The 14575-nt window shown below is 28.7% G+C and overlaps 1 protein-coding gene across 1 annotated transcript in view; it reads left to right on the top strand.

Annotated features, from left to right (window-relative positions):
* Window positions 1-14575, top strand: part of AGO3 (Argonaute 3) — a 140164-nt gene that overhangs the window by 58065 nt on the left and 67524 nt on the right. Inside the window, exons 8-10 of the mRNA XM_075362583.1 lie at window positions 7371-7533; window positions 11034-11138; window positions 13543-13711. Coding sequence (XP_075218698.1) covers window positions 7371-7533; window positions 11034-11138; window positions 13543-13711 — 437 coding nt within the window. The remainder of the gene's footprint in view (window positions 1-7370; window positions 7534-11033; window positions 11139-13542; window positions 13712-14575) is intronic.

Raw genomic sequence — 14575 nt, forward strand, 5'->3', positions numbered from 1 at the left:
GTCATTTTTTTTTGCATATTACTTTTATTTGAACCACTCCCTTTCAACCATTAAGTTTTTAACTCTTTTTTTTTATTTTTTTTAAATTTCATAGTATGATTCTTACCTTTGCCAGATTTTTCGACTAAGTTTCTAGAAGACAGTTTGTCTTTCTTGCTGGCTTCGATTACTTGTGATTTTTGTATTTAAGTTTAACACAACTCTTTTATTCAATGTCATACGTGTTACATACAGTATCCCGAAGAACACTAAACTAACAGTTACACTGTACAGTACAATTAAAAAGCATCTGAGGACTTTAGGTATTGAATTGTAATATGGATCTGTAAAAATAAAAAATTAAAATGACAAATTCAGTGGATGAATGGAAAACAAAAATGCATGCACATACATTCATAGTAAAGAAGATTTTGTTGTAATGAACAAAAACAACACATGGATAAGTTACGTATAGTGGCATTACATAATTAATTTAAATAAAGATTGTGACTTAAGATAGGGAGTTAGTCTGGTGGTTAAACTTTTCGTCGCAAATTCAGCTGATTTTTGAAGTCAAGAGTTCTAAGATTCAAGTCCTTGTAAAGGCAGTTACTTTTATACAGTTTGGAATGCTAGACTGTGAATAATGGTGTATCTAAAGTAGTCAGAAATCTTTTAGCACAATACTTTAATTCCATTTCAGCTTAAAATTGTTTCTCAATCATAAACTGGGTATTCTGGATACATATATTGTCATCCTGATAATGTCGTCGGTGGTGTTTCAAGAGTAGCATGAATGTGCTGTTCTGGAATCTGACAACTGTCCTTTCTAGGGGGCCAGTGATAAGAATTAGCTGTACCATGAGGGTGCATAAAAATAATGAGGGCATCATGTTCTTAAAAAAAAATGTCACATATATTTCCAATTTACCAACTATTGTCATACATGCAAGCCAAATATTGGTCTGGTTGCAAGCTGGTTAGTGATATATGCTTTGAGTAAGTTTATCCGTTTCATAAATATTAGCTTCAAATACTGAAGTATCATTTGAGACTGCTGACTTGGATTTTAGCTCTGTTAACTGGCTTAAACTGGTAGTTCTTGTTGCAGCAATTGTGTGACCACTACTAAACTGGCTTTTCTGTTCAGGTTGGATTCTCTCAACTTCTCTTGAAATAAAAAAGAATCTGATTCCTGGTATATTTTTTGTACAAAATTCAAATAAGTCTCTTTGTGTAATAAATATCTGGTTTTCTATATGTTGCTGAAGACTCACAAGTGCTGCTAATCGTCTTGTAGTACCTCCAGTTCCATCACAAGGTGATTTTTCATAGCTAGTACCAAAGAAGTTTCTATTCAGCTGTTATCCCAAAGTCTTCTTCATGGTGGCACAAATTGATAAAATTCTTGAAAGTTTTGTATTGAGCAGCTGAACAATTACTGAAGTAGTGCATATTCTTTATTTCAGTCACTGTCTTAAAGTATTTCATCAGTTCAGTCAAAAATCTATCAGGATATGATTTGTCATTTAAATTTTCTTTCGATTGTTTTAAATATGAACTTTGATGTTTTATAACAAAATTGTGGATAGTCAGGCAAAAGACCTTTAAGGAAAGCTCTTCAATAAAATTTTCCATAGTCTGTGTCTGTATGAATCCATTGCTTGTGTTCTATTAGTTCCTCCAAGTCATAATCTTTAAGCTCATCTAATAAATAGGGACTCCCAATTTAGTTTTTCCAGTACAATGTTCAAAATGTTGTAGCATGCAATCCTTAGATTCTAAGCTGCAGATAGTTTTCTCAATTAGTACCTTGTAGTCATCCTTGATGGATATTGCAGCTATCATGAGCTTAACATTTTGATGAGTGGTACAAACACAAACTGAATGTGTGGCAGCAGCACTATCTGTGATGCATCACTTTGGCATAAGTTCATAAAATTTTGAGAAGCGAATTTCATGGCCATAAAGTGAGCAATAAGCTACGAAATCTCTTTTAAATCGCACAGAAGTAGATGTATCTGCACGTGGACGTTTTCACCATTGGTCCTAACTGAAACAAAATTTTTCATTTCTGGACAGCGGGAAAATTAATCATCTTCAAAAAATTTGAGGGATCTTTATAATATCATCCTACAATTTTTTCCTTCCTTTTTCCCTGGTATTGTCAAAATACCAACTTCAGATTTTAGCTTCCTGGCCTGCTTCACCATTTTCATTGAAATCTGGAATTCATCAGCTATTTTGTCAATACTTTAGCTACTAGGTAGGTGCCAATGTCAAAATCTGAATTTGTGGGCAAGCTGAGATCAAAATCAGGACTTGAGCTCTTCATCAGCTCTGGATTTACAGATCTTTACATCCTTGACTCTGCTTACTCTTTAATGATTGCATTTCATCAGTAACACTCAAACCAGCAGCAGTAGCTGCTGCTGCTGTAGTAGCAATAGCAATAGCATCTTGTGTTCTTCGTACCTTCTGCTTCAGGTAGCCTCTTGAATCCCATTTTGTGACATTTTTAAGCTTCAAAGGAGAGATTCCAGGTGGTGACAGTGAGGCATCCATTCTTCCAGAAGCCTCTAGCATTTCCACATCACTTGATTCTGATTGTGGTTGATCATCCTTTGGTTGAATCTCTTTGAGCCAATTCTTGCCTATATCGTGGGCATAACTTTTGACCTGGTTTCAAGTAATAATTTGTTAAAGCTTTTTTTTAATCTGTCAGCAGAATCAATATCAATAGGCTACAATCCTTTGCTGGTTTTTTGTGACTCTTTTCCAATTGAATTATAGCATTCCTTCTGTAGGAATTCTAACTTCATCAGCTAAACAACTTTATGATAGGAACATATGTTAGCATCCTCATTAAAGCTAATTCCAGATTGCCGCTGTAAAAGTTCTTTGTCCATTGGTTATAGTTCTTTCACAGGCAACAAAAAAGCTTTTTCATAATTAAACGTTAGACATATGGCATTCAGAACCATCAGGCTTGCCAAAATGGCAGGGGCTAAGAACTTCACTCATTTTAAAACAATTCAAAACACAATTGGAGATAACAATAAATGTCAAAACTGATTATAGAAGTTATTCACTAACAGCTATGCTAATTCTTAAAAAGTTGATGATTATATAAATAAATAACATTCAAAATAAATAGCATTCTACAGTGTTAGAATAAATGGAATTTTCCAGAAATTTCATAGAATTTTTTGGAGAATGGAGTTTCCCAGAATATTTCAGAACTTTCTATAATGTTCTGTAGAATAGAGCTTTTTAGAACATTTTATAAAATGGAATTTTTCAGATCAGCCTAGAAAGTTCTGCATTAGACCAAAATTTTCTGGAACACTGCAAATTTTTTTCAAGATATTGAAAATTTTTTAACATTCTTTAAAAAAATCTAATAATACTTTGAAGCATTGAATGTTTTTCTACCTTCAGCTGTAATTAACTAACTAGAAATGTCCACAGATTAAAAATCTGTCACATGCAAAAGATTAATTATCTTTGAAAAGTTTTCTTACCTACTATAATGTACAGGTCAAAAAACAAAATGCATGGATTATGTTGTTTAAAAGCTGCCCTTTCCACCTATTATAAAATTAACAAAATCTGAGAAGGTTTACCTGATATATAAGCCTTTAAGTTGGGCCAAAAACCATGTCATGACCAAACCATCAAATCATGATCAAATTTGGTCAAACAAATTTGATCATGACATAAGATTCTTCTGTAAAGTATTAGATAAGGAAATATATTAGCTCAAACTTTGACTTCCAAAATGTTGCAACAAATTTTTGGGTGATTTCAGCTGCTATATTTCAAAACCAGGTTTCAGAAGAATCTTGTGACTAACATATTCAGATATAGCATAAAAAGTTAACCAACAGTACCAAAATTCGAATCTGTCTTTATTATTGCCGTCGAAATTGTTAGTCAAAGATAATAATTTTTACATGTGTCCACAAACTATAAGTACCCCTTTTCCAAAAAGCCACAAAAAATCAGCCGTAGCAGATAAAGAACTGCAATTTGGTAAAATGGCATTTCTGACCATGGGGAACCTCCACCAAAAATTTGATGATATTTGTAGATGGTCAACTAAGAATGATTTTCAAAACTGGATCACTTGACATGGAATGATCCAAATTTGAAATGCTATGTGAATGTGTTTCACGTGAAGAAAAAAATTTTATGGTGTTTGATTAGGGATGTTAAGTGAAGATCCTAGTGTGTTAATTTTTTCTTTACATGAGTCTGGTATCAGAACAAATTTTGTAAGGAAAGGTTAAAATATTGCAATGTTTCAAATTTCCTCATGTAAAGTCCATCATTTATTGGGGGGTGGGTTTCAGGATGTTGTGTACCCTTACCTTACCTAACCTTGTAAGACTTACTAGATTCAAAGAACGGATTCCAAAGTTATAATAGGTTTTCTCATAATCACACTTTATTATTTATTAAGTTTGGTTGAGGTAGGGGAGAAATATATAATTACTACTAGACTGTTTCAGTCGAGCAGATTTAAGCTTTTAAATAATTATCGAATCCTTCACATATGTTCAGTAGTAGATTATCCTGAACAAACAGACTTAGTTTTTTGTATGTAGATCCCCATGTCTTTTTTTTTATAGATATACTGAACGTAGTTTGTGCCTAATGCTTGACTGTTTGGCTTTATATGAGAAAACATTTTTTACTTAGGCAAAAAGAAAAGCAGATATCACAAATTTTTCTTGTGATAAAGATGTGTAATATAGTATCAGCATGATAATCAGTATTAAGTGTTTGCTGTTAATGCATCTTTTAAAAATGTAAAGTATTTTGTATTAATGTATTCATTTAATTGCAGTTTTATATTTATTAATTTTTTTTTTAGTAGAACTTTTTTTTATTTTATTGATGACCATTTCATATTATTATTGTCTTTAATATATACTGGTGTAAAATCCTTGGGAAAGTAAAACCCATTAGTCAGGTAACAGGGACTTTTAGGGTATGTAGCATAAATATTTTAATTTTAATATAATAGATTGATTTTTGTATGTTATTTATGAAAAAAAAATGTGAAAAATAGTCAATTGGGGATAACTTGAACCCTTTGTTGTAGTTTTAAACATAATGGCCAGGGTTTTGTTTTGGAATAAGTCTGCTAAACATCATGTCTTTCAACATTAAAGAAAAAATTTCTTTTTTTAAAGGAAAAGTACGATTTCTTAAACACTGATGTAATTTCTAATGTGACCAAACATTTGTTTAATTTTTATGGTGGTTCAACTCAAATGACATATGAGATGGATGAATACTAACTTATTGAATTCACTATATATGTGTGTGAACACTTTTGTGTTCAATTGTGTCAGATTTTGATTTCAGATTCAGATTAAACTTGTTACAGATTAAAAAGGTACATGAATGGCTATGATCAGCTATCGCATTCACCTCAAAATGGCCAACAAAATTAAAATTTTGTAATTATCATTACGCAATAACAGTGTATAAGCTATCAAGTTTGTTCAAATGCACTAATGTAAGGTTTATTAAAAGGCATAAAATATATAATGTCAATTTTTTAAATCAAATCCAAGACTCCCCAAAGTTGCGGGAAAACTTATTTTTAATAATTTAAAAAAATAATATTCCGTAAAACCATAAAAAACAAGAGATTATATTAATTTAGCGTATCTAGGACCCCAACAGAAATTTATTAAAACCATAACAATCATTTTGCACCACTTGCAGATTTAAAAAAAAATGTTAATTTAAAATTAGAAAAATGTGTAATTTTTTAATTATAACAGATACTGAAAGGAACTGTCATGTAAGACTACAAATTGTGTTTTGGTCAGCCATCAAATAATAGTCTCATGACCTAAGGGAACTTTAAAGCATAAATATCATACATATAAAATCTATAAATAGCAGTTGCATTAAATCAAGCAATAATTCTCAAATATAGTATACAAATATTTAATATGTAATAATATTAGTTAAGTGAAAGTTAGAGATAAAAACTTTGTTAGAAATGAATTATTATTATAATTGAGAGAATAATAATGTTCGTTCATGAAAGACTTTTACTAGACTTTTCATTGATAACTGGTCTGTATTTATAAGAAATAAAATTAGGTTTTATTGCTTAAAAATATAAAAGACAATAAAATGTGACTAATATTTTACTAAGTTTTACTTTTAAAATAAGTAGAAAACTAATTATAAATAAAATAATATTCATAGTTCCCTAGAAGTTTACTTTTGTAACCTTATGGAATTATTTATAGTCTGTAAACTTGAAAATATATTGTTATTCAGAAATGTTTTAAAAGAAACAGAAGTACAAAATGTAATAAACATTCTAAGAAGATATTTATCCGAATTTATATGTTGTGTTGTAAAATGGAAATTGAGTAATTGTGAAGACCATTTTTCTTGGTATGACAATAGATTTCAAAGGGTTAAAGTTTATGAAACAAATTAACTGTGAAAAAAATCAAAAGAAAAAGTCTACCAAAGATTTCTGATACATACACTCGGTCAAAGTAGTCTCACCTTGCAGTAAATTTATATGACTAATGGTTGATTATTTAATATTTTGTTTATTAAACGAGTTTTCAGTCTGGTTGAAAAAAACAAACATTTTTCACAGATTGTTTTTTATTCCATAAAAACAAAGCTACTGTTGCCAAAACATGTGAACAAAACAAAAGTAGTATTAAATCCATACCTTGCATGTAATAAATTTAATGTTGATCTGCCTGTAAAAAAAAACTACTTGCACTTTTTTACACTTTTATAATGGTGTGTAATATACTTTTCTAAATTTTGTACCAAAGTCATATTCTTCTGTACAAAAGTGAAAGTGATGAAGTAGAAGAAATCTTAATCTAATTTCACTGTTAAAAATAAAAATAAGAAGAATGTTTTTGTTTGGAATAACTGAAAGTGTTTAAAAGATTTTTTCCATGGTTGTTTCATTTTGGGGTTCTCATGTCATGTCTGATGCTTGATAATCTACTTTTTTTTTATTAACATGTTTTCAGTTAGGCAACAAGAGATAAATATTAAAAATTAAAAAATACAACTGCCAAAAAACCATTGCTTTTTAATATAGGATAATTAAAGAGTGTGTGGGTGACAATTTTGTATATAGTATGTATATACACATGTGCATGCGCATACACACACCAACATACTCACACACACACACACACACACACACTCACTTCACTTTTAATGTGAAAGTCATTTTCACAAATTGTTTACTTTTTTCAGAAATAATCTGTAACAAATATTTAAGTTAATATTTAATAAAAAAAAATTATTTTTAAAAACTTATAGTTTTGTTCTTAATTTTATTGAATGTTAGTTAATTTGTGTTTTCCTTCTATTAGACAAACTATTCTTCATGCAGATCCTACTAACTACAAGGATGAAGTTTTCAAAGCCTTAATTGGTAAAAGTGTTATGACTGACTATAATAAAAAACTTTATAGAATTGATGACATAGATTTTACTAGAAATCCTACTCAGACATTTACAAAAGGCGATCGAGAGGTAAATAAGTAATTCTTATTCAATCTTGTATGATTTTTTAAAAATTTATTTAGTCAATTTATTAATACTGCCTGATGCTTGGCTGTTTATATTTTATTATATATAAGCATGCTTTCAATTGGGCAAAAAGAAAAGCAAGTAGTTTTCACAGATTGTTTTCTTTATAAAGTAATCTGTAGCCCATAGTACTTGTACATTAATTTATCTTTTAATTTATTTTTATTTTTTGACTACATTTATCAACATGAGAATCTGAACTGGCTGCCATGCCTTGTAACTTTTAAACACGTACAAGGGAGTTAGAATATAGTCAGTGTTAACTTAGATTCTAATGTTGCGGGTTGTAGTACTTACATTAACCATCTTGATTTTATGTTTGCTTAATAATATTATTAATATTTTGTTGTTTCCATTTTATTTAAAATCAACCATGTTTTGGCTGTTTAATGTGTACTGTATTGAAGTTTGCAGGCCCTCGACAGTATTAATACCTCCAGGTCTATGAACACACTTGTAGTAGCAGCCAACCCACCGCCTTGTTCATTCAAGCAAAATCGTTTCTTTTGTCTGAACTTTCTACACTCTTCTAGAAATTCTTTTTATCGATTCTTTATTGTTATTTCTGGATTTTTCTTTTTCAAATTTTTTATTTATGTTTTTCTTATTTTGATACTTTTCATTACTTAAAGCTTCTCTACTCCTTACAGTATTTAAGTGATTTTTATTGATTTAACCTGTACTGTATTTAAAAGTCAATGTTCTAATTTCAGTATTTGTGATCTTTATTGATTTAATCTGTATTGTGTGATACAGTTTAATATTCTACTTTATTTCAGTAATACCTGAGCACAGATTATTCTCTGACTTTAGTCATAGAAGAATCTCTCTCTTCTTTGGGATTGGTATAGATTCTTAAATTCTCAAATGTTTTTAACAAAATATTTTATTTAAAATTTAAAACTAGATGACTGTTTCAGTTGTTAAAACTATCATCTTAATAACTATTTCTAAAACTCTGTCTTTGTATTTTATATGGCAGTTGAATCTTATGAACTTAATAAATATTTGAATAAGCTTCATAAGTTGAGAAATTTTTAATTTCTACTGACATTTTTTTTTTAAATGCGGGAGGGTAAAGCTATTCTCAAGATTATTTTTTTAAAATTTATTTATATTTTATGTACTATTTCCTCAGAGTCTACTGATGATTACAGTAGGGAACAAAAAATAATTTTTTTTTGTCTCAGGAAGAAAAGTATCACGCAAGGTTTTTGAGAGGCAGGCATTTGTAATTAAAAAAACATTTTAATACTTTCTGCATTCTTAACTACACAATATTCAAATATTTGATTTGCTAGAAAGTAAGAAATTTTCTGTTTATGATTTAAACAAACTCTAGGCATTTTGTAACTAATGACTAATTAAAAGAAATAAACTAGTAAATATGTAATACACCAATAATTCAGACACACAAAGCACTCACAATGATGTGTTTATTGGTTCACTACTATCTCACAGCTGATGTCATTCTGATGAATGAATGAATGTATGCTACACTAGATTACGTTTGTACATGTCTATATACGTCTGAACTTTCACAACATTAGCAACGCTCCCCTTAGTTAGCTTATTTATTTCCATAATATTTACAATGCTCTAGGAGCTTTTACTTGACAATAGATTGATGACATAGATTTTACTAGAAATCCTACTCAGACATTTACAAAAGGCGATCGAGAGGTAAATAAGTAATTCTTATTCAATCTTGTATGATTTTTTAAATTTATTTAGTCAATTTATTAATACTGCCTGATGCTTGGCTGTTTATATTTTATTATATATAAGCATGCTTTCAATTGGGCAAAAAGAAAAGCAAGTAGTTTTCACAGATTGTTTTCTTTATAAAGTAATCTGTAGCCCATAGTACTTGTACATTAAATTATCTTTTAATTTATTTTAGTGTTAAAGTATAGTATAAAGTATTGGACAAAAAAACATTATAAATTTAAAAAGAATTAAAATAAAAAAAAACTGTGTGAGGGAGAAATTCTGAATACGTATTTTAAAACAGGATATGTTGATCAATGTTATTTGACATAATTGATACGCCTTCTGATTTTAAATTGAAGTAAACTTTTTATAATAGTTTTTGATTATTTACCTTTTTTTATTTTAAATTTATCATTATTCACCATCTGTATTGAAGGGCTGCTTTCTTACCTGAAGTATGATAGTGTAATTATGATAAGTTTTTTTGTAAATTAATAGTAAAAAATAAATTAAAAAATTTTAAACTGTACTGTGAAAATAACTGAAGCTTATTTACGCAGTCCTATGGGTTATGCATGACGGTCAATCAAAATCTTCAAATTTTATTGTCTTAAAAACAATATCACAATCCCACAGAGGATTATAAGGTAAAAATACAGTTGTTTAATTATTTCACGTTTTTAAGGTTTTTCGTCATGGGTTCTTAAAAATCTTTAATTTTTGTTTTTTTATTTATTACATTTTAAAGATTAATCGGCCTGTGTCCAACAATGGGACAGTTACAGGCTGATAATGATGATGAAAGTTTAGTATACTTGACCAGTGCAAATTATTTAATAATCCACACAATACACACAATTACAGACACAGTACACAATTTGATGCTAATAGAAAATAAACTGCAACAAAAAAGACCCACTGTACTGTCTTCAATGTTTCAAAATGACTATGTTTTGGAGTTGGGTTGCAATTTAGCAAAAAAATTACACAAGATATTTTTTTTATAATTGTTTACAAAAATATAAAAAAAAATAAATTAATGAAAATTGCTTCTTGTTCTGCCTTCTGTAACTCGTTGAACTTAAAACCATTTTTAAAGCAAAAAGTTTTTTTTTTACAAAAGTTTTATTTTATTAATATTCACAAAATTATAAAAAAAAAACAAAACTTTAATTATGCAAAATCTGTAGACAATTTTGTTTCCCCCCCTGTAATCCTCACCCCCTCATCTTTTGAATTGAAAATTTAATAGCATCAATGTCGCTACAATAGAAATATTATTGCCAAGTTTGGTGAAAATTGATCAAGTAGTTCTGGTGATATAAGGCGATTTACATGCCAACATACATACATTGCTTATTTTATTGTGAAAATTTTGATGCCATTTTTCGATTTCCTTAGGGGTCAATTTGTCAACATTCAGTGAAAACCAGATATGCCCAGTTTTGAACGATCACCATATTTTCCCTTCTATATAGCTGTAACTTCACTATAGCTGCTATATAGACAGAAAAGTAAAAAGATATATATTGCTTAATCAAATTTTATATTAGATGTGCACTGATAATAATTATGTACTCTTTTATGTGTTTGTTTTGTAAAAATATTTGAACTGCCTTATTGTCTAAAATTAATTTTATATTTTCGTATAATTAAACCCTTCAAAAGTTGTATATATATATATATATAAAACTTTTTATTAAGGTGCCTGATTTTTTTACTTGTTGCAGATTTCTTATATTGATTATTACAGAACTTCTTACAATGCTGTAATTATGGATCACAAGCAGCCCTTATTAATTCACAGAATTAAAAAAAAAGGCCGACCTAATCAGGTTTGTATATAATCTTTTGTTCTTTTCAGTAGGGTGTCAATTAGTGTTTTCTATTAGATTTTAAAGAAATGTTTAGAGAAACTGTCAGTGTATTTTTAGTTCCCTTTATTTTCATTCCTGACTAGAATGTAGAATTAAGTTCGTAGTTAGAGTGTCAAGCTTAGAAATAGTATGAACATTATTTATCATAATTTTCCTTGAAAAATCACTAGTTTAAAACATGAAAAGGTAGAAATCCATACTAGAGCACTTTCAAAGTGTTAACTTGATCACAATCTTAAATACAGAGAAATTGGATATGTTATTTTACGTAAGTTTTCACAGTATAAATCTGTGTTTTTATACACACATACACATAAAACTTGCTGTGATGAATGTTGTTTAAAATATTACTGTTAAAAACCAAAGTTAAGTGTTAAATCTTATTTAGATCATATAAATTTTATAATAATGAAATATTATCTTGTGTGATTTGCTTTGAGTAAGTAAATTAGAAAATGGAAGATCATTTTTCAGATTAACAGGCACATCGATTATGAATGTATACTTAATGTAAAACCAAGTTGCAAGTTTTTGTTCATAATAGAATAAATGTGTTATACACATCATTAACAAATATTTGGAACTTAATTATATGGCATAAAATATAATTTTTTATCTCGCTTAAAGTTCATAATTAATTAACATTTCAAAAATAATCTTTTCTTTTTGTATATTTGTCATTTTAATTAACTCTAATTGCTTTAAAACCAATTTTAGTATTTTCCCGTCCTTTGCTGTGGAGTTTTATCTTTAACCTCAGATGGTTGGACTTTGATTCCTAGGATCCATTCATGGTATATTCTCTTGCAACATCTGTGTACCTGTTTAAAAATTTTGCGTAAATTTTTCTTGTCAGTATCTTCAGATTTTCTTACCATGGTTAGTAGTGGTAACATAGTTGTAGAGGTAATGTTTGTCAGTGCAAATTTATTTTAATTATTCAATGAAATCGTTGTCTTCAATCAGTTAGTTGTATTAAATGTTCAATTACCCCTGTTTCATGAGTAAAATTATATTGGGGAGAAGGAAAAATATTTATTTCATTTTTTTGCTTATTTGGGATTATTTGCAATAGTAACAAAACGTAAAGTGAAATTCTGGATGAAATTATGGTAGAGAGAGCTGTGAAAGAGGCATGGGAAGAAGGTATATTAATGTTAACTTCCTATCATGTTATCCTCCATACAACTGCCGATGGACATTACATCATGGGATGAAATAGCTCTTCATCAAGTAGCAAAATTGAACATGTGTCTTCTATAAAATCATGTTTAACTCAGATTTATTATCTACTTTTACTTACCTCATCTTGTAATTCCATCACAATTAGCAGTATAAATGCAAAAGTGGCATTCCATCCCTCATTGGATGCAAAATGACTTCTTACCTTTGAGTTTTGGAGTTAACTGTTTCTGCTGAGCAGGTTCTTTATTCTTCGCTAAACTTTATTAAACCGATTGCAGTGAAGAATTCATACTGTAAATCTTAGTTCTCTCCGCAATAATTTTATCAATTACCATGTTGAAAATTATATAGTTTATGAGTAGACTACCAAACCCCATCAGAAAATTCTGTAAAAGATAGTCTGTAATCAGTAGGTTTGGACACTGGATAACAATGTGTCTGTCAGAATTTGACGCTTCAAATTCTGTGGCTTCATGGTACAGGTTGGTGTTCTGTTTTGGCTTCCCTTCTTTTTATGTCTTACTGTTTGACTCATTTCTATAGACATTGTGTTTATATTTGTATTTGTAAGATGTGTCCAGTTCTTTCATATCTTTGAATCTTTTTTAATCCTCATATGAATAATCTATTATGTCAAATTACCCCTTTCGGCAGCTATAAAAAAAAGTGTTTCTGTGGACTGCAGTTGTCTCAAATTGTACTCTCCAAGCACCCATTCCTATCTGCCATGCATAAGATTAGAGCAGTCATTGTTTTATTCTGTGTAATTTGACTATTTACAGTAATCTTTTTTTGTGGATCATTGTATTACAAATACCTTTAAATCTATTAATTTTTTTTTAGTATCATTGCATTCTGAAAGTAAAAATTGCAAAACAAGTAATAAAAAGAAATTGTTGAATGTGTTCAAAAATCGTCTCGGAAATTGTAATTTTAGATCTTTGTCATCTGCTAGTATTCATATTTCAACTAAAAAAAAAACAACATTGTGAAGTTTTTATGAAAATTATGTTTCTTCTTGAATAACTGACAGTGTTAGCTTAGTTGACCATCATATATGTTTTGTTAAGAAGTGAAAATAAAATGATATTGTGGCTTTTATTGACCCCAGAAAGAATTAGTAATTTTGATTAATAAGAGTTGCACTGTACTAAACTATAACTTTTTTTTTTTTAAGCAAGCAGTTGAACAGTTAATTTGTTTGATTCCTGAACTGTGTTATATGACCGGACTAACTGATGAAATGCGAGCTGATTTCAAGGTAATGAAAGATATTGCAACGGTAACAAGAGTCACACCTAATCAGAGGCAGCATTCATTTAGGAAGTTCATTAAAAACATTTACGGTAATTGACATATTTTTTTATATTAGCATTATCTGTGCTAATGTTTGGGTAGTATAGCGTTATTGCTTATTAATTTTTATTATAACATTACCTATTACCAGGCAGGCTGAACAAAGAATTTTAAGATATTTTTTGTGATTCTGAATGAATTGTCAATTTTTGGAGAGATACATTGTCAGAATATAAGTGTGTCAAAAAATCCACGTAAATATATTTCAGAATGCAATTGTAAAAAAAATCAGTCGTAGTTATCACCATTTTTAAATATTGTGATCATATCAGTCAGTATTATATGTTTTTTGTTACTTTAGTTCTTTAGTTTTGACTGAATATACTTTTATTGATTTATATTCTTATGTGTATGATAATGTTTGAAAAATGTTTGTTGCAACAGCTATTGATGATGAAAACCAATCTGTTTGATATAAAGTTGTCTGTGTATTTGTATTATAATTGCTTGCTTGACATTTTTATCTGCCTTAAAATTAAACTTACTTAATTTTTAAAAAAAAGTTGTTTTTAGGTTTGTAGTACAATATCTTTGTTAAGTGACTAGTAAATGTAGAAGATTTAGTAAAAAAAAATTGTAGAGAATTTAATTCTGAGAAAATTAATGTGAATACAGCCAATAAAAAGTAAATAATGAAGCAAATAATAATAATATAATAATAATAATAATAATAATAATATTGAAGCAAAGTAAACGAAAAGTAGACCGAAAATCTTATTATTCTTTCTGTACCTTATAAACATTCTTTTTAAAAACAAACGCTAATTACTGAAAATAATTTTAAAAGAAATAAAAAAAATGTATAAAACAATATTTTAGCTTTGGATATAATTTACACAGATAAAATAAAATAT

Source organism: Lycorma delicatula, chromosome 1 (assembly GCF_047948215.1).
Source record: "Lycorma delicatula isolate Av1 chromosome 1, ASM4794821v1, whole genome shotgun sequence".
NCBI classification, from domain to species: Eukaryota; Metazoa; Arthropoda; class Insecta; order Hemiptera; family Fulgoridae; genus Lycorma; species Lycorma delicatula.